Source organism: Macaca thibetana, chromosome X, assembly GCF_024542745.1.
Source record: "Macaca thibetana thibetana isolate TM-01 chromosome X, ASM2454274v1, whole genome shotgun sequence".
NCBI classification, from domain to species: domain Eukaryota; kingdom Metazoa; phylum Chordata; class Mammalia; order Primates; family Cercopithecidae; genus Macaca; species Macaca thibetana.
Window position 1 is genome coordinate 14,879,059 of NC_065598.1, and position 19,481 is coordinate 14,898,539.

Consider the following 19,481-nt stretch of genomic DNA (forward strand, 5'->3'; position numbering starts at 1 on the left):
CACCACATCCGGTCAGTCCACCTTTTTAGATAATTTTAAGTTTTGAACTATGTGAATATATTACATATTAAAAATAAATCACATCAAATTTAAAGTACTTAAAAATAAATAAGCAAGTGATAAAATCAGGTACAAAGTTCATTTGATCATTGCTGGCAGTGCTGATTTCCATTTGCCTCTACTTTTTAAGAAGTAACACAACTCATAAAGGAGAGAAATCAAAAAACAAATAAATGAAAAAATACATACAAATGCACAGAGAGAGAGAGAAAGAGAAAGAGAGAGCGAGCAGTGTACCCAGCTGTTTAAATTCAAAGTAGCAAGAAAGCCAGATGATTGCCAAGTTGTGGAAGAAAGAGGTGATGGCTTACCTCCTCTGTGTAAATGTAGACCCTAAAACATACAAAGCAAATGGAGCCTGCACACTTTCATTCATTCATTTCACAAATACTTACTAGGCCCCTATTCATTGTTCAAGGTGCTGGGGATGTAGTCATAAATATAAATAAAGTAAACTTCATAGCTAAGACGTCAATAAATGTTCCCTAGGGAGTCAGATTTAGCCATTGTCAACCTATTTTAATGTGCGTTCTTAAAATAGTGTATCATTGGGATAGGCAGTCTCTAAGACAGCACCCAGTAATCCTGGAATCCAGGCGTTGGCTCCCTTGCATAATCCCTTCCCCTTGAGTGTAGGCGGGACTTGTTGACTCACACCTAATGAGTAGAATATGGCAGAAGTGACAGAATGTCATTTTGGAGATGAGGTTATAAAACAACTGTGACTTCCTTCTTAGGTGCCTCTTGCACTGTCTCTGGGGGAAGCCAGCTGCCATCTCATGACACAGCCCTGTGGAGAGGCTCATGTGGCAAGGAATTGAGGTTTCCCAACAACTACATGAGTGAGTTTGAAAGCAGATCCTGCCCCACTTGAGCCATGAGATGACTGCAGCCCCGGCTGACACGTGGCAGCCTGTGAGAAACCCAGAGCCGGAATCACCTAGCTAAATGCTCCCTGGCCCACAGAAACCATGAAAATCCAAGTATCTGTTGTTTCCAGCCAGTATGCTTTGAGGTCATTTGTTAGGCAGCAATGGCTAACTTAACTTCAGGACTGCTGGTGCTAATGCATGCTGGAAGAGCATGAGGTGAGTTAGTGCAACAAACATTTGAGAGCATCCTCTATCATCCCTCATAGGGAAACTTCTTATGAGATAAAGGAAGACCCAGAGGAAAAGAAGGGAACTAGGCAGAAAATGAAGGAGCTCTCCAGGGAAGGAGAGGCAGGAGGAATAAATGGTGAGGTATGAGAGGGCATACATACCTAGAATGGCAATGGTGGGACCTGGATAGGGTGAGCCACACCTCTGCTACAGCCAAAGCTAATAAAGAATGATGTGTAATTATAGCATAAGCATGAAGGATCAAGTCTTCGGTTCACTTACTTGTGCAATTAAAGTTTTAAGGGCCAGTAAGCGCCCCTGAGCTGCAGCTTCATGAAGTGGGGATCGATCAGCCCAGCAATCTGAAACACAAATCAAGCTCAAAGTCAAGGCCTGGAGACTTCTTCCTGCAACTTGTCCATGCTGCCCATACACTGTGAGAGGAGGTTTGGGGGAAGAGGAGAGAAGAGGAGGAAAGCAGGTACCATGCATCAGGCTCTCTCGTCAGCCACTTTCAGGGAGGCAAGCTACTGAATGTAAAGTCCTTTACGGTTTGGTGGTGTGTGCCAAGAGAAGGAACAGTCAATCTCTCTGGCTTTTGGGGGGCAATTTTAATAAGCAATAGATTTAGTTCAAAAATATAGTGCCCATTGCTTGAATCCGATAGCTCTACATAAGGCAAAATGAAGGGCCAAAAAGGTCAATGAGCTTTCACATTTTATCCTTTCCTTGCCTTCCACCTTTACCCCACCCCAAAGACCCAATAGCCTGTGTATTATGAAGGAGACTCTAAGACAGGGGTCTTATGCAGAATGTCATTTTTCAGGCAATTTAATCTTCCAAAAGGTTTTCCCTAAAAACTTTGTTGTGGGCAGCTTAGTGTGATGACTGAGCATGGGCCAGTGGAGCCAGACTGCTATGGTTCAAGTCCTATCTTGATCACTTTCTCTGCCAAATTCAGCAAGTTACCACAATTATTTGAACCCCGGTTTCCTTACTGGTAAGATGGAAAAATAATAATCTGATATTTGTCAAGTGCATTGGTCTCTAAGTAGGCCAATCAAATACAATCACGATGTTAGGTGCTCCAGACATTGTATGATTAATAAGTAGGCACAGTAGAGCAGTGCCCTAAGGAACAGCCTTAGAACTGCCTTCCAGACATATTTTTCTTATAATTGTTTGTCTGCAAACAAGACTAAGTAGTTTAAATGAGCATTTGAGAAGTAACCCCCCATTAAACCTGCCAAAGGGCAATCAATTGTTTTGGAAGAAAACCTACTCCAGTTTGCAAAATGTGGGACTTTTTCACATTATGGTTGTGCTCTTCATGCACTGAATAGAATGTAATATAATTTGGATTTAACACAAAGGCTCCTCAGCCTCTTGTGGGTGATCCTGACGGTGTTAAGAACTCGCGTTTCCATACCTGTAAACTTGGTGACATGAAAATCCCAGCAAAAATTGAATTTTGTGAATTTGAAATAACTGAAGGCCTTAAGGAAAGAAAGAATTTTTCCAGTGGATGAGAATCAGGGTTAGAAATATTTCAATAAGCCTTTTTCCTACACTGAAACTCAGTGTATGAACTTCTCTGACCCTTTGGGTTCTGAAAATGGGGAAAACTTGAATGTACTTTACGGGGTTGGATTGATATTGGAGCAATTGGCATGAAAATGTGACTTTCAATATATCTAGATATAAAAGTAAATTTAAATGTAAAACATAGATGTGTGTATATACATATTTTTTTAGCATGGCGCACTGAGAAAACCTGAACCAGGACTCCTTAGAGAAATGTTGATCCCAGATCTGGGCCAGGTAAAATATAAGATGGGCCTTAAATATCTTGCAAGAAAGAAAGAAAGTGCCGACCAGGCTCACTGTAATACCAGCACTTTGGGAGGCTGAGGCGGGTGGATCATGAGGTTAGGAGTTTGAGACCAGCCTGGCCAACATGGTGAAACCCTGTCTCTGATAAAAACACAAAAATTAGCCAGGCGTGGTGGCGCGCGCCTGTAGTGCCAGCTACTCAGGAGGCTGAGGCAGAAGAATCGCTTGAACCTGGAGGCAGAGGTTGCAGTGAGCTGAGATTATGCCACTGTACTCTAACCTGGGTGACAAAAAGACATAGATGCTGGCTTGATGGGGCTTCCACTGGCCAAATATGGGGCAACCTGAGTATCAAAATAAACAATGAGATAAGAGATTATATCCTATCAAATAAAATGGTAATCTAGAAGTCCTCACTGATATAAATGAATATATAATGACAGAGAAGAGAAAGTGATTCCTTATAATAAAATTCCAACTTAGAAATTGAAGAAATAATAGAATCAGCTTCAACTCATTTCCCTGCAAAATAATTACTAACTAGAAAAGGAACAGGGGTAATTTTATAGAACAGAATTGTTGACATCACTTTGCCCAAGTGATCAAAGTTAACATCAGCAGTGATCAAAGTTAACATGGGTGATGGAACAGATTGTCATCTGATGGAATGCGATGAGCAACATCATGTGCCATAAGAAGAAACATAATGAGAAGAACACACCACCGCTTCTGTGACATTTCTGCCCAAAATGCATAACCAAAATCTGATAAGGAGGAAACTGTGCACCAACCCAAACTGAGGGGACATTTTGCAAAATAATTGAAGAGACTGAACAACAGTTTCACATGAAAGGGATGACGAAATGCACTATCTAAAGGCATCACACCTGATCCTTTTGCTATAAAGGACATTATTAGGACAGTTGGAGTCTCTGGGTGAAGAGAAGCAGGAAATTTTTTGTACTGTTCTTGTAACTTTTCTGTCGGTTGAAATTAGTTCCAAACATTTTAACAAGAAAAAAAAAAGATAGATAGATAGACGATAGATAGATAGATAGACAGATAGATAGATAGATAGATAGATAGAATCACTGGTGATCCCATACTCCTGATATGAATGTGTATTGCTTTTTATAATAACAAAGAAAAATAGATTTAAAAAATCCCAAGAAAATAATTACATGTAATAGACATCATCAATTTTTTTTTTTTTAACTTTTATCTTAAGTTCAGGGGTACATGTGCAGGATGTGCAGGTTTGTTCCATAGGTAAACTTGTGCCATGGGGGTTTGTTTTACAGAGTATTTCATCACCCAGGTATTAAGCCTAGTATCGTTTAGTTATTTTTCCTGATCCACTCCCTCCTCCTAGCCTCCACCCTCTGATAGGCCCTAGTGTGTGTTGTTCCCCTCTATGTGTCCGTGTGTTCTCATCATTTAGTTCCCGCTTATAAGTGAGAACACGTGGCATTTGGTTTTCTGTTCCTGTTAGTTTTCTAAGGATAATCGCCTCTAGCTCCATCCATGTCTCTGCAAGGGACATGATCTCATTCTTTTTTATGACTGCATAGTATTGCATAATGTATATGTACCACATTTTCTGTATCCAGTCTGTCATTGATGGGCATTTGGGTTGAGTTCATGTCTTTGCTACTGTGAATGTGCTGTAATGAACATATGCATGCATGTGTCTTTATAACAGAACAATTCATATCCCTTTAGGTATATACCCAGTAATGGGATTGCTGGGTCGAATGGTGTTTCAAAAACAGATAAAAATTTTTAACATGAGCATATATTGCATTTGTATTTACCCTTGTCTTTAGTTTGTTGAAAGTTGACAAGTAGAATATTTTAAAATCTCTTTGAGGCCGGGCACGGTGGCTAACGCTGTAATCCCAGCACTTTGGGAGGCTGAGGCAGGTGGATCACCTGAGGTCAGGAGTTCGAAACCAGCCTGGCCAACATGAAACCCCATCTCTACTAAAAATACAAAAATTAGCCGGGCACGGTGGTAGGTGCCTGTAATCCCAGCTACTCGGGAGGCTGAGGCAGGAGAATCACTTGAACCTAGGAGATGGAGGTTGCAGTGAGCCAAGATCGCACCATTTGCACTCCAGCCTGGGTGACACAGTGACACTCCATCTCAAAAAAAAAACAACTTTGGATATTTATAATTTGCATACACTGGAAATAATGAGACAATGTATGAATATAATTATCAATTAGTGAGGCTTTTCCTCTAATACATCTCCATCTCATTCAATATGAAATATATTTCAGACACGTTATGCTCTTGCCTAATTGCTCTTAGAAGTGAACGCAGACACTGGGGTTGATTGGACAGTCTTCACCCATGGCTGCCAACTCAGCACCCTGACCAATGGAAGAGGCAAACCCATAAGTGTGGCTTTGTCATTTCATTGTTCTGACAATAGCCAGTCAACTTCAGTTCCATTTAAAAATAAAAACAAGATTTAAATGGCAACTTGCAGTTAAAAGAGTTAACTTAGGTTATCAACACGAATGTTTTCATTATTTCTTTTTTTTTTTTTTATACTTTAAGTTCTAGGGTACATGTGGATAACGTGCAGGTTTGTTACATATGTATACCTGTGCCATGTTGGCGTGCTGCACCCATCAACTCGTCATTTACATCAGGTATAACTCCCAATGCAATCTCTCCCCCCTCCCCCTTCCCTGTGATAGGCCCCAGTGTGTGATGTTCCCCTTCCTGAGTCCAAGTGATCTCATTGTTCAGTTCCCACCTATGAGTGAGAACATGCGGTGTTTGGTTTTCTGTTCTTGCGATAGTTTGCTGAGAATGATGGTTTCCAGCTGCATCCATGTCCCTACAAAGGACACAAACTCATCCTTTTTTATGGCTGCATAGTATTCCGTGGTGTATATGTGCCACATTTTCTTAATCCAATCTGTCACTGATGGACATTTGGGTTGATTCCAAGTCTTTGCTATTGTGAATAGTGCCGCAATAAACATGTGTGCGCATGTGTCTTTATAGCAGCATGATTTATAATCCTTTGGGTAGATACCCAGTAATGGGATGGCTGGGTCATATGGTACTTCTAGTTCTAGATCCTTGAGGAATCACCATACTGTTTTCCATAATGGTTGAACTAGTTTACAATCCCACCAACAGTGTAAAAGTGTTCCTATTTCTCCACATTCTCTCCAGCACCTGTTGTTTCCTGACTTTTTAATGATTGCCATTCTAACTGGTGTGAGATGGTATCTCATTGTGGTTTTGATTTGCATTTCTCTGATGGCCAGTGATGATGAGCATTTTTTCATGTGTCTGTTGGCTATATGAATGTCTTCTTTTGAGAACTATCTGTTCATATCCTTTGCCCACTTTTCGATGGGGTTGTTTGTTTTTTTCTTGTAAATTTGTTTGTGTTCTTTGTAGGTTCTGGATATTAGCCCTTTGTCAGATGAGTAGATTGCAAAAATTTTCTCCCATTCTGTAGGTTGCCTGTTCACTCTGATGGTAGTTTCTTTTGCTGTGCAGAAGCTCTTTAGTTTAATTAGATCCCATTTGTCAATTTTGGCTTTTGTTGCCGTTGCTTTTGGTGTTTTAGACATGAAGTCCTTGCCCATGCCTATGTCCTGAATGGTATTACCTAGGTTTTCTTCTAGGGTTTTTATGGTATTAGTTCTAACATTTAAGTCTCTAATCGATCTTGAGTTAATTTTTGTATAAGGAGTAAGGAAAGGATCCAGTTTCAGCTTTCTACTTATGGCTAGCCAATTTTCCCAGCACCATTTATTAAATAGGGAATCCTTTCCCCATTTCTTGTTTTTCTCAGGTTTGTCTAAGATCAGATGGCTGTAGATGTGTGGTATTACTTCTGAGGACTCTGTTCTCTTCAGCAAAGTCTCAGGATACAAAATTAATGTGCAAAAATCACAAGCATTCTTATACACCAGTAACAGACAAACAGAGAGCCAAATCATGAATGAACTTCCATTCACAATTGCTTCAAAGAGAATGAAATACCTAGGAATCCAACTTACTAGGGATGTAAAGGACCTCTTCAAGGAGAACTACAAACCACTGCTCAGTGAAATAAAAGAGGACACAAACAAATGGAAGAACATACCATGCTCATGGATAGGAAGAATCAATATCGTGAAAATGGCCATACTGCCCAAGGTAATTTATAGATTCAATGCCATCCCCATCAAGCTACCAATGAGTTTCTTCACAGAATTGGAAAAAACTGCTTTAAAGTTCATATGGAACCACATTGCCAAGACAATCCTAAGTCAAAAGAACAAAGTTGGAGGCATCATGCTACCTGACTTCAAACTATACTACAAGGCTACAGTAACCAAAACAGCATGGTACTGGTACCAAAACAGAGATATAGACCAATGTTTTCATTATTTCTAAAACTTGTCTTCAAGTGGGCTGTGGTGATCCTCAATTTCTAGTAACTTTCCATTACTTATGAGTCCCATTAGACTCAACTCATATACACAACATGGATAAATCTCACAAACCTAATATTGAGTGAAAGAAGCCAGACACAAAAGAACGTGTACTGTGTGATTTGGTTTCTATAAAGCAGCAGTCCCCAACCTTTTTGCCACCAAGGACTGGTTTCGTGGAAGACAATTTTTCCACAGATGGGGGTGGGCGGGGAATGGTTTCAGGATGAAACTGTTCCACCTCAGATCATCATGCATTAGATTCTCATAAAGAGAGTGCAATCTAGGTGTCTCACTTGGGCAGTTCACAATAGGGCTCACACTCCTATGAGAATCTAATGCCACCACTGATCTGACAGAAGGTGGAGCTCAAGTGCTAATGTTCCCTCACCTGCCGCTCACCTCCTGCTGTATGGCCCAGTTCCTAAGAGGCCATGGACTGATACCGGTCTGCGGTCTGGGGGTTGGAGACCCTTGGTATAAAGTACACAGGAAAGGAAACTCGCCTTTGGTGTTAGGAGTCAAAAGCACCCCAAGGAGGGGTGAGGACTGTTTGCAAGAGGGTATGGTGGAGGCCGTGCTGATGATATGCAATTTCTTGCTCTTAGGTGCTGGTTCCTGATTGTGTTCACTTTGTGAAAATTCACGCAGTTGTTCACTTAGGATTTGTGCATGTCTCTGTATTTACATTATACTTTCATAAAGAGTTTCTAAAGTAACACAGACTAGCCCTCTTTCTAACTGTAATCTCTGATCCTCTTCACAGCTCTTGGCCTTTTCCCACTCCCAGGGCAGGGTATGGCCTTCTGCAGCCCGCCCAGCAGCTGGAGACAGAAGGGCAGCATGTTCTTCACACGCTTCCCACCTCTTTCTTCTAGGGTACAAACCTCTAGTGCCTTGGGAGTGGGGAGAAACAAGAGGGACAGGAAAGGGAAATGGGATGGGAAATGTTAACTGGAAGAGGAGGCTGGTCCTGCTTGATCAGTCTCAACTTCAGGCCTCACTCCAGGTCTGTGGCATGCCCTTCGCACTGGGGCTTATGCCCATGCACCTTTCCTACCCATTGGCATTTGGCCACCTCTCCTAGTGTCTCTTATCACTGCAGCATCCTCTGATGTCCCCAACTCCAATCCTGTGCCTCTGAGATCAAGGTAACAAGTCTGTGGTGCCATCTTTCATTCCACCAAGAAAGAGGGAATGGTGGTTGTCCTGGGCTTCTCCCACCCCACACTGCTGCTTTCAAATTCTCTTCCTCATATTCTTGTGGTATGGGGGGTTCAGTAACTTGTCTCTCTAAGCAGATTTCCAACTTGAGAGTGAAATAGCAGGCTCCCCTCCTTTTGAATGCCCCTTATCTAAACTTATATTGCTCCTAGAGTACCCATCCCATAGCTTCCAGTGAAGGGGGGAAGAGCCTTGCTTTTATGAATGGTAACACCCCAAAATGCATGACAACCACTGCTCCACATGAAGCTATCTCATGGCTAGGAAGTATCAGAAACAGGACTGAAACCCAAGTTATGGGGACTTTAGAACACACCTTGTTCTGGTTTTAAGAACTATTGGTTTTTAATTTCTCCTTATTCTCATGGTAGATTGACTTGTCTTGGGTTGCTCTGACATCCATCTCCTCTCTATAAATCAGGGGTCCCTAACCCCTGGGCCATTCCATGGCCTGTTAGGAACTGGGCTGCAGAGCAGGAGGTGAGCAGCAGGTGAGCAAGTGAAGCTTCTTCTGTTGTGTGTTTTTTTTTTTTTTTTTTTTTTTTTTTTTTGAGATGAAGTCTCGCTCTGTGCCCCAGGCTGGAGTGCAGTGGCGCAATCTCGGCTTACCGCAGCCTCTGCCTCCCAGGTTCAAGCAATTCTCCAGCCTCAGCCTCCCGAGTAGCTGGGACTACAAGCACACACCACCACTCCCAGCTAATTTTTGTATTTTTAGTAGAGACGGGATTTTGCCATGTTGCCCAGGCTGGTCTTGAACTCCTGACCTCAAGTGATCCACTTGCCTCGGCCTCCCAAAATGCTGGGATTACAGGCATGAGCCACTGCACCCGGATGCTTCTTCTGTATTTACAGCCACTCCCCATTGCTTGCATTACCTCCTGAGCTCTGCCTCCTGTCAGATCACCAGTGGCACTAGATTCTTATAAGAGTGTGAACCCTATTGTGAATTGCGCACACAAGGGATCTTGTTGGGCGCTCCTTATGAGTCTAATGCCTGATGATCTGTCACCATCTCTCATCACCCCTAGATGGGACCATCTAGTTGCAGGAAAACAAGCTCAGGGCTCCCACAGATTCTATATTACAGTGAGTTGTATAATTATTTAATTATATATTACAATGTAATAATAATACAAAATAAAGTGCACAATAAATGTAATGCACAAGAATCATCCCAAAACCATCCCCCCACACCCCGGTCCATGGAAAAATTGTCTTCCATGAAACCGGTCCCTGGTGCCAAAAAGGTTGGGGACCACTGCTATACATGGTGTGGAATAAATCAATTGTACCGCCTTAAAAGTAGAAATCCTTTTTGTTTCCCAACTGGAAACAAAGTAACTCTCAAGAAAGTAGCCTTTCTAGTTCCATCATTTCCCAGAACTTGCTTCAAAGGACCTTCAAGGGTTTTCACACAGAACCCTTTTCCAGAAACTGCCACGGTGGAGTCACCTGCTTTTCTATCCTTGTTCCCAACAGAGTCTCTCACTCTTACATTCTCATTTTGCAAATTGGAGCTAATTGTGAGAAATTAAGGATAAAAGTTACTTGGCAGCTTGGGAGTTTTTCCATTCCCTTCAGGAAGTATGCAACTGAGCTCTCCAAATAAATGAATGCTTAAGTAGGACTCAATCATTCTCTTCTAAGGCAATCTATATTTAGTTTTTTGGCAGACTGCCCGTGTCACAGGGCTGCAAACATATTATGAAGATAGTTTACGCTACAAATATGTTTGCTTATTCCTGATGAGGTGTGTGGAAAATGTTCAAGTACTTTTTCATTTCCCCCTTTGAATTTTTCTCAGAATGTGATTTGTATCTCAGACTGTTTGAATGACAACTTCACAACAACTTCTAAAACCATATATATTTCAATAACATTGGTTCAGATGGAGTACAGTTGTCTAAGTTCCAACCATTTGAGATAAAAACCGATTAAACTGTTTTTGTCATTTTTACTCTAATTTTAACAAATATTTCAGATTACTGTTTTTTTATTTAAAAAAGATGACCTAACGGGCGGGCACCGTGGCTCATGCCTGTAATCCCAGCACTTTGGGAGGCCGAGGCGAGCAGATCACGAGGTCAGGAGATCGAGACCATCCTGGCTAATGCAATGAAACTCCGTCTCCACTAAAAATACAAAAAAGTTAGCCCGGCGTGGTGGCGGGAGCCTGTAGTCCCAGCTACTTGGGAGGCTGAGGCAGGAGAATGGTATAAACCTGGGGGGTGGACCTTGCAGTGAGCCAAGATTGTGCCACTGCACTCCAACCTGGGCGACAGAGCGAGACTCCATCTCGAAATAAATAAAAAAAATAATAAATAAATAAATAAGACGACCTAACTGGTTATAATCCCCAGTGCACATGGAACAATCTTTATTCTCTTTATTCAAGTTCTAAAAGCATATGAGGCCAGTGGCTCACGCCTGTAATCCTAGCACTTTGGGAGGCCAAGGCAGGTGGATCACCTAAGGTCAGGAGTTCGAGACCAGCCTGGCCAACATGGTGAAACCCTGTGTCTACTAAAAATACAAAAATTAGCCAGTGTGGTGGTGGGCGCCTGTACGCCCAGCTACTAGAGAGGTTGAGGCAGGAGAATCACTTGAACCCAGGAGGCAGAGATTGCAGTGAGCCAAGATCACATCACTGCACTCCAGCTTGGGCAATAAGAGTGAAACTCCATCTCAAAAAAGTAAATAAATAAAATAAAATCATATGAAACATCTTCTGTAGCATTTATTAAGGAAAAGAAAATTCATAAGGAATTTTAATTTTGAACCAAAATACAGGCAAGAGCCTAGCAGAATTAATGGTATTTTATGTGAAACAAGGTAACTGGGAAAATAGAATATATTTCCTGAGATATCTAAAATATTGTAATAAAACTGAGTTAAAATAAATATTCTCCAGAATGTCCAGTTCTAGAGAGGAAATGAGACACAGTGAGCTGTGTTAGACACAATTAACTATGTTGCAGTGTATTAGAAAGAAGGCTCCTTTGAACTCTTAAAGGCCAGAGAACTGAGCTAAAGGGGACTGGTGGGGGGCAGAGCTTCTGCCAAGGACTAGTTGTCCCAACCTAGGAAAAGCCAGCAGGCACCTGATATGCAGCTTAGAGGATGGTTAGGCCAATGTTTGTGGAGACAACCAGCAAAACTAAATAAGAGCAGAAGGCTAGGTCGAGGTTTGGGCATGAATGAAACAAAGGCTATCCTATTGGAATGGAAAAGACAGGAAAAAGGATTCAGAATGCTGAGTTAGGCAGAGGCATAGTTGTCAAATCATGGTCAGTCCATCAACAAGTGATTTTTAGCATAACCCTTAGAAGAGTACTGATCTTTCAGACACAGCTTAAAATAGCCTTTTTGTTTTGGTTTTGTTTTGTTTGAAAGAGGGTACTATAGTTCTACAACCTGTTACCTGCACTTGTAAAGGTCCTCCAATTCTGAAAACCAAGCTTTACCCCAAATTTGGTGCAAACTTGTTTAGCAGCAAAGCATGGTCAGGACCCAGGTTAAGCAACTTATTATTTTTCTTTATATTTCCACCTAGTGTTAATACTTATATGTCCACTATGGAAAGATCAAAATGTTTGCTCGTGGGAGGCAGCTCCAGGCCCCATCAGAAGTGCTGTATAATAGACAGCATGCACATTGTGTGATCTTTCTAACATTCAAAAGCTATTGAATTCTGAAACATGGCTGGATGAAGGGTTGTGAATAACAGATGATCAATCTGTATCTACACTATATTTTCTTTCTTGATGACCAAGTCACGGTACTAAACATAGCTTAGTACAAATTAGCAAAGCTTGAAAAATCATGCAACACATCTCTCCTGAGAAAGTGCCTGCAGAAATATCTGTGGACTGAAGGTGGGATCCAGTGATCCATCTGGTGCTCTAGGCATAACACCAAAGGCCAAGGGCAATGTTTTAAACTTTAAAAAAGAAAAAAATATACATATAATTGACAAAATTAACAAAGAAGCTTAAAAGCCAAAACTAATAACAGTCAACCATGGCTTAATTCAACTATGATGAGTGATCAGCAAATGTAATAGTTTAAGCCACAAAGACATATAAAATAATGTATTCCAGACTATGAAATCCACCCCTACCGCCCCACTGAAACAACAACAACAACAACAACAAACAAACAAACAAAAACTTTCCAAAAGGTTTTACAGCACAAAGAATGATATTTAATGAGGCATGTGGTGTTAAATGCAGCTTCCAAAAAAAAAAGAGTGCTTTGGACCTGTGAAAGTCTAACCTGTGTCCTGGCTAGGTTTTTCCTGCCCTTCCTTACTTTTGACATTGCTGACAATAGTTTACAGGAATAGCATATGCTAGCAGAATCAAGAAACTTAACCTTGGGCTGGGACTTTTGTAAGTCAATTAGCTAATTTACAGATTAAATGTCATACATTTTCCCAACAAACATTCGTCTGACCAATGCAAAAGTGACCAAAAGCAAAGGTGATTTCTGGTTTAACACTTTCACAAAATTTTGTTCTTGGTTTTTAATGCGCCTAACTTTAAATATATTGTTGTGGGATAATTTAGGAATTAGAGAGACTGAGGGGTTAAGGAGGATTTATTATTTAGGTGTATTGGCCTACTTGCCTTAATATTTAAAGGACTGGGTTTGGAATACAGAGTTGTTATTTTTTAAATATTTTGTGAGGCAGGGGGAGATTTGTAATAATACAGTATCTGACTGTTAACAGTGGTATCTAAAGAAAAAACACAGAACCATGTGAAAAATACTGGTCCTGGCATATTACTGCCTACATTCTTATAGAAAGACTTACTTAAGGGCCAGGCACAGGGGCTCACACCTATAATCCCAGCACTTTGGGAGGGCAAGGCGGGCAGATCACTTGAGGTCAGGAGTTCGAGAACAGCCTGGCCAACATAACGAAACCCCATCGCTACTAAAAATACAAAAATTAGCTGGGCGTGCGCCTATAATCCCAGCTACTCAGGAGGCTGAGGCATGAGAACTACTTGAACCCCAGAGGAGAAGGTTGCACTGAGCCAAGATCTGCACTCCAGCCTGGGTTACAGAGCAAGAATCCATCTCAAAACAAACAAACAAACAAAAAACAGAAAGTCTTTTTTACCAAATCTTGGTAAATTTGTGGAGGGGGGGATTCATGTATATGTATACACACACACACACACACACACACACACACACACACACACACACGCAAAAGAAATAAAACTGGGAAATTAACATGCACCATTCCCTGCCTCTTTACCAATAATTGAAAAATGCTTTTGACCTTAGAATACCATGCTACTTGCAAATTAAACTATTTTAAGAGATTGAACAAGTAAAGATATTTGCACTACAAAATGAATGAACTATATTTAAGAGATTTGTATTCCAGCTCCAGATTAAATTCAAACCATGCTTACATGGGTTTTGACTGTAAGAAGGTTTTATACCTTTTTTAAGAGTGCACTTAAGGCTGGGGCGTGGTGGCTCATGCCTGTAATCCCAGCACTTTGGGAGGCCGAGGTGGGCAGATCACGAGGTCAGGAGTTCAAGACCAGCCTGGCCAAAATGGTGAAACCCTGTCTCTACTAAAAATACAAAAAAATTAGCTGGGCATGGTGGCGCATGCCTGTAATCCCAGCTACTCAGGAGGCTAAGGCAGGAGAATTGCTTGAACCGGGACCTGGGAGGCGGAGGTTGCAGTGAGCCGAGATTGCACCACTGCACTCCAGCCTGGGCTACAGAGCGAGACTCCATCTCAAAAAAAAAAAAAAAAGAGTGCACTTAATTAAAGACCACAAAGACAGAAATAATGTACAGGAGCAACAGGAGAAAACATTTTTAACATGTTCTTGCCAATATTGACTTTGTTGGACTTCATCTAATTTAAACCAGAAGAATGATGTATCTATGAGAACACCAAAATTATTACTGAGAATTTTAGAAAGCCCTTGCCCAAACTGACAAATTAAATTAGAAGATAACTTTTCAGATCATGCTTAACTTGAAACTTAACAGAAGCATTCCTTTTTTTTTTTTTTTTTTTGTAACTAGTCAAAGTAACATACCTCCCTGAAATGTGTGACAAATATAATCCCCAAAAGAGATCTCCTTCCATGGTCCGGACCTTCTGACACTTTCTGAAACTTCACAGTTCTTCTCATTTTCCCCAGTTAATTGAAGCATTCTGATGCTTCGTCCTTGGAGGTCTTATTTCTTTAGATAAGACTGCTGTTGTCTAGTGTCTTCCGAGTTGTCTAGTGTATTGGAATCACATAAGACTATTTTGAAAGAGAATCCTGGATGCAAATTGAAATGGATACTAGATAAAGAATGATGTAATCCTGGAACCCCTGCGAACACTAAAAATACATGGGGAAATTCTGAACTCTGTTTATGAATAAATACTCCTCTATTAAGTGACAATCCCAGCAGTGACAGGGATATGTGACTCATTTACTTTTGTAGCATCTCACTACAATTAAAGGAAATCATTTCTTTCAAGAAATGGACACTATTCTCTACAAAGCGTGAGAATTTAAAATTTGCCCAAATTTTGGCATTTCATATTAGAATAAACTTTGTTTGGAGTGCTTTGCATGCTACCATATAAAATGGGTTTAGTGAAGAGCTTTTCCTGACAGCGACAAGTGGTTAATCAATTCCAATTGCTAATGACAGCAAAAAAATACACATAGCTTGCCACTTCCAATTGCTAATGACAGCAAAAAAAAAAAAAAAAAATACATATAGCTTGCCACGTTTGCTGCTTTAATCACAATTTATTAGTCTTTCTATTTCCTGAGAAATTTTAGTCTGGTTAGAATGCCCTTCATTTTTAAAGTTTGCTTTAAAATATTAAAGAAAATAATTATATACAAGTAATTATTTTGGCCAGTAGAAATGAAGTTTCTCAAAATACTCTTAGTAAGCCACTACCTATTTACTTCTTAAATAACAACTGCTACAAGATCTACTAACTTGCAAAAAAATAAAGCTGAAAATCCTCCACAAACTGATGCAGTCAACAGCATTTGCTACTTTAAGTGACAATTTTTCAAACTACCCACTTAAAATCAAAGTATAAATATAATCTGCCTTCTAGAAATACTATTCATGTGAATTACCTAGGAGGGATTTTTATTAAAAAATAGGAACAAATTCATGTACTTTTACCTGAAATTCCACCATAGATCTCTTCTGCTATCCTAGCTGCTTCTTTCCTATTTCCTTTGACGATATAGAAATGGGTTAGGAGAGCCAAAAAAACTTTAATTAAAAGCTTAAAGAAAAAAAAGGTAGCAAACATTGTAATAAAAATGTTTTTAAAGCCATAGAAAACAGGAGCATCTTCCATTTTGGCTTATGCTCTGTATAGGGTCCTAGGACTGTAAAATTTCACTGAGTTATAATTGGTATCATATGACATCTATTTTAAACCTTCTAGCACTCAGTGCTCCTGTTACCGAGAATTCGGTTTGTAGGTTCTAATCTAACTGATTTGGCGACTGCATGTGCTGACTCCACAGCAGTGTTAAATAAATTGAAGAAACTTCCTTCTAACCAGAAACATCCAATAGTTCTAGAACTACACAACTCAGTACTATCTAACCAATAAGATTCATATCCAAACATTTTATACTCCTAAACCCCTATTTTTCCTATTTTATGTCAGAAAGCAGGGTTAGAAAGATAGAAACTTCTCAGCTTCCATAGAAACAAAGCAAGTTATTTGACATACAAAAAAAGTGCAAATATGCTTTATGTTCTAAGTGGGAAGTACTACTCCCTGGGGCATTTCATTTTCTCTTAATTCTGAAGTTTATAGAGGATTAAGTCCAAATCTAAAATATGACCAGTTAAAAAAGACCATTTACCTGGTCGGGCGCAGTGGTTCACTCCTGTAATCCCAGCACTTTGGGAGGCTGAAGCAGGCGGATCACCTGAGGTCAGGAGTTTGAGACCAGCCTGGCCAACATGACGAAACCCCCCTCTCTACTGAAAGTACAAAAATTAGCCGGGCATGGTGGCAGGTGCCTGTAATCCCAGCTACTCAGGAGGCTGAGGCAGGAGAATTGCTTGAACCTGGGAGGCAGAGGCTGCAGTGAGCCAAGATCGCACCACTGCACTCCAGACTGGGTGACAAGAGCAAGATTCCATCTCAAAAAAAAAGAAAAGGAAAAAAAAAAAAAAAAGACAATTTACTCTAAAGCTGTATGTATTTATTTATTTAAAGATGGAGTCTTATTCTGTTGCCCAGGCTGGAGTGCAGTGGTGCAATCTCGGCTCACTGCAACCTCTACCTCCTGGGTTCAAGCAATTCTCCTGCCTCAGCCTCCCGAGAAGCTGGGATTACAGGCTTGCGTCACCATACCTAGATAATTTTCGTATTTTTAGTAGAGACGAGGTTTCGCCATGTTGGCCAGGCTGGTCTCAAACCCCTGACCTCAGGTGATCCGCCCACCTTGGCCTCCCAAAGTGCTAGAATTACAGGCGTGAGCCACTGCACCTGGTCAAGCCTTTATTTAATAAAAGGCCTACCTTGGATGCCTCTCCAAGTAAAAGTGTCACACTAGAAGCATCAGACTGCTTGCCATGGTAGTTCCATCTGGGACAAGGTCCCACGGCAAGGTTCCCTCCTGATCATTCACTTGCATTTCAAGCATTGGTAAAGGTGGTGCCCATTTCTGAAAAATGTGGGCTATCCTTGATCATGGAAAAGTCATAGTGAAATGGACAAAAGAGATGCCCTAGGTTCTGGATGAAGTACCCAAATATTTCATGAATCAACCTTCTCCAGCTGGGCAATTTTCTCTTATCAGCGGCAAACAGAAGTGAAATGGGTTTATTTTTAGTTTTCCTCATCACTCTAGGCCTCTGCCTTCATTCTTGGCTATGTTAGATTTTGTAAATTTCTAAAATCAATTGAAAAGACAAGCCAAAATATAGTTATACCAGCAGCCTAATAAATCTTAACGAATGCTTTATGCAAAAATATAGGAATTTCTCCTAGCATGCACGCAAATTAGAATGACTGCCTGGTTAAGAACTGTTTCACTACATTAAAAAGCTGACATGTAAGAATACAACTTTGAACCACAACATACAGCTCATCGATTTCAGTGTATCAGAGCACTATAAAGACCTTGAGTTGTCTTAACTCTCAAGGAACGGATACTAACATAAGATTTACTTTACTGAGCTTATATTACCTGGTAGAATACCAGTGTATGAAAATACATGAATATAACTCTTTTAGTCCTTTTCATGTATCTCTTTCTTCAATTATACTCTAAGTACGCAATCATTTAGTCATGTCAGACCAGTAATGTATATTGTTCTATAACATTATTCAATCTTGTTTTGGTTTTTTCATTTAAAACATGGCTGTCCAATGTTTTACACGCCAAAAAAGTTGGCCATGAGAAGCTCAACTTTTTTAAGGTTCAAATGGATGTCTATACTATTTCTGAGAGACCATCTTTTTTTTTTTTTTTTTTTAATTGAGACAGAGTCTCGCTCTGTTGCCCAGGCTGGAGTGCAGTGGATCTTAGCTCACTGCAAGTTCCGCCTCCCGGGTTCACACCATTCTCCTGCCTCAGCCTCCCAAGTAGCTGGGACTACAGGTGCCCGCCACCACGCCCAGCTAATTTTTTGTATTTTTAGTAGAGACAGGGTTTCACTGTGTTAGCCAGGATGGTCTCGATCTCCTGACCTTGTGATCCACCCGCCTCGGCCTACCAAAGTGCTGGGATTACAGGCATGAGCTACCACTCCCGGAAAGGCCATCTTTACTATATTTGAACATTACATTTGAGATGGGCATAACAGGCTACTGATACACAAGGACATTTGATTCATGCTGTCTATCACGGATGAAATAATCAACAGCACCAAGGTTTCTCAGCCTCAGCACTATTGACATTTTGGGACAGCTACATCTGTTGTGGGGGATGGCCCAGAGCATTGTGGAATGCTTAGCAGCAACCCCGACCTCTACTCACTTGATGCCAATGCCCCACCCCCATCTAGTAGTAACAACCAGACATTGCCGGATGTCCCCTGGGAAACAAAATTGTCCCCCCAAACCCCAGTTGAGAACCACTGAGCCATACCCAAATAGAAATGATAAAGGATAAAGTAAAATCAATTCCCCCAAGTACTATAGACTACAAATCAAATTCTACATAGAACTTTTTCATAATTTTATATTAAAAAATCCAGCCACAGGATACAATTTAACATCTAGCCACATTCATTTGGGAATGCAGAGATGGATAAAGAGGCTTTAAAAATACTTCACAAAAGTAAACACAGACCTATACTACCCTGACTTTGCCAAAAATAAGTTTTGGCGTAAGATAAATCAAAACATAAACATAGGTGACTGCTTTCCACTGCTTTCCACAAAAGGGGTGGGAGAAACTAAATCAGGGATATCCAATCTTTTGGCTTCCCTGGGCCACATTGGAAGAATTGTCTTGGGCCACACATAAAATACACTAACAGCAGATCACAAGGTCAGGAGTTCAAGACCAACCTGGCCAAAATGGTGAAACCCCATCTCTACTAAAAATACTAAAGTTAGCCTGTGTGGTGGTGGGCGCCTGTAATCCCAGCTACTCAGGAGGTTGAGGCGGGAGAACCATTTGAACCCGGGGCAGCCTGGGCAACAAGAGTGAAACTCTGTCTCAAAAATAAATAAATAAATAAATAAATGAAAATACACTAACAATAGCTGATGAGCTGAAAAAAAAAAGAAAAAAGAAAATCACAAGTCTCATAATGTTTTAAGAAAGT

The 19,481-nt window shown here is 40.6% G+C and overlaps 1 protein-coding gene across 3 annotated transcripts in view; it reads right to left on the reverse strand.

Moving 5' to 3' along the window:
- Positions 1–16,137, reverse strand: part of ASB11 (ankyrin repeat and SOCS box containing 11) — a 33,126-nt gene extending 16,989 nt beyond the window's left edge. Inside the window, exons 1-2 of one of the 3 annotated variants that reach the window (XM_050775832.1) lie at positions 15,858–16,137; positions 1,446–1,525 (exon numbers count right to left, since the gene is read on the reverse strand). In XM_050775832.1, the coding sequence (XP_050631789.1) occupies positions 1,446–1,525; positions 15,858–16,038 (261 nt within the window). In that variant the 5' untranslated portion in view covers positions 16,039–16,137. Of the gene's footprint in view, positions 1–1,445; positions 1,526–14,749; positions 15,183–15,857 lie in introns of those variants that run through there. The other 2 variants (XM_050775830.1, XM_050775831.1) reach the window with 2 other exon arrangements.
- Between the last annotated feature and the right edge of the window lie 3,344 nt (positions 16,138–19,481).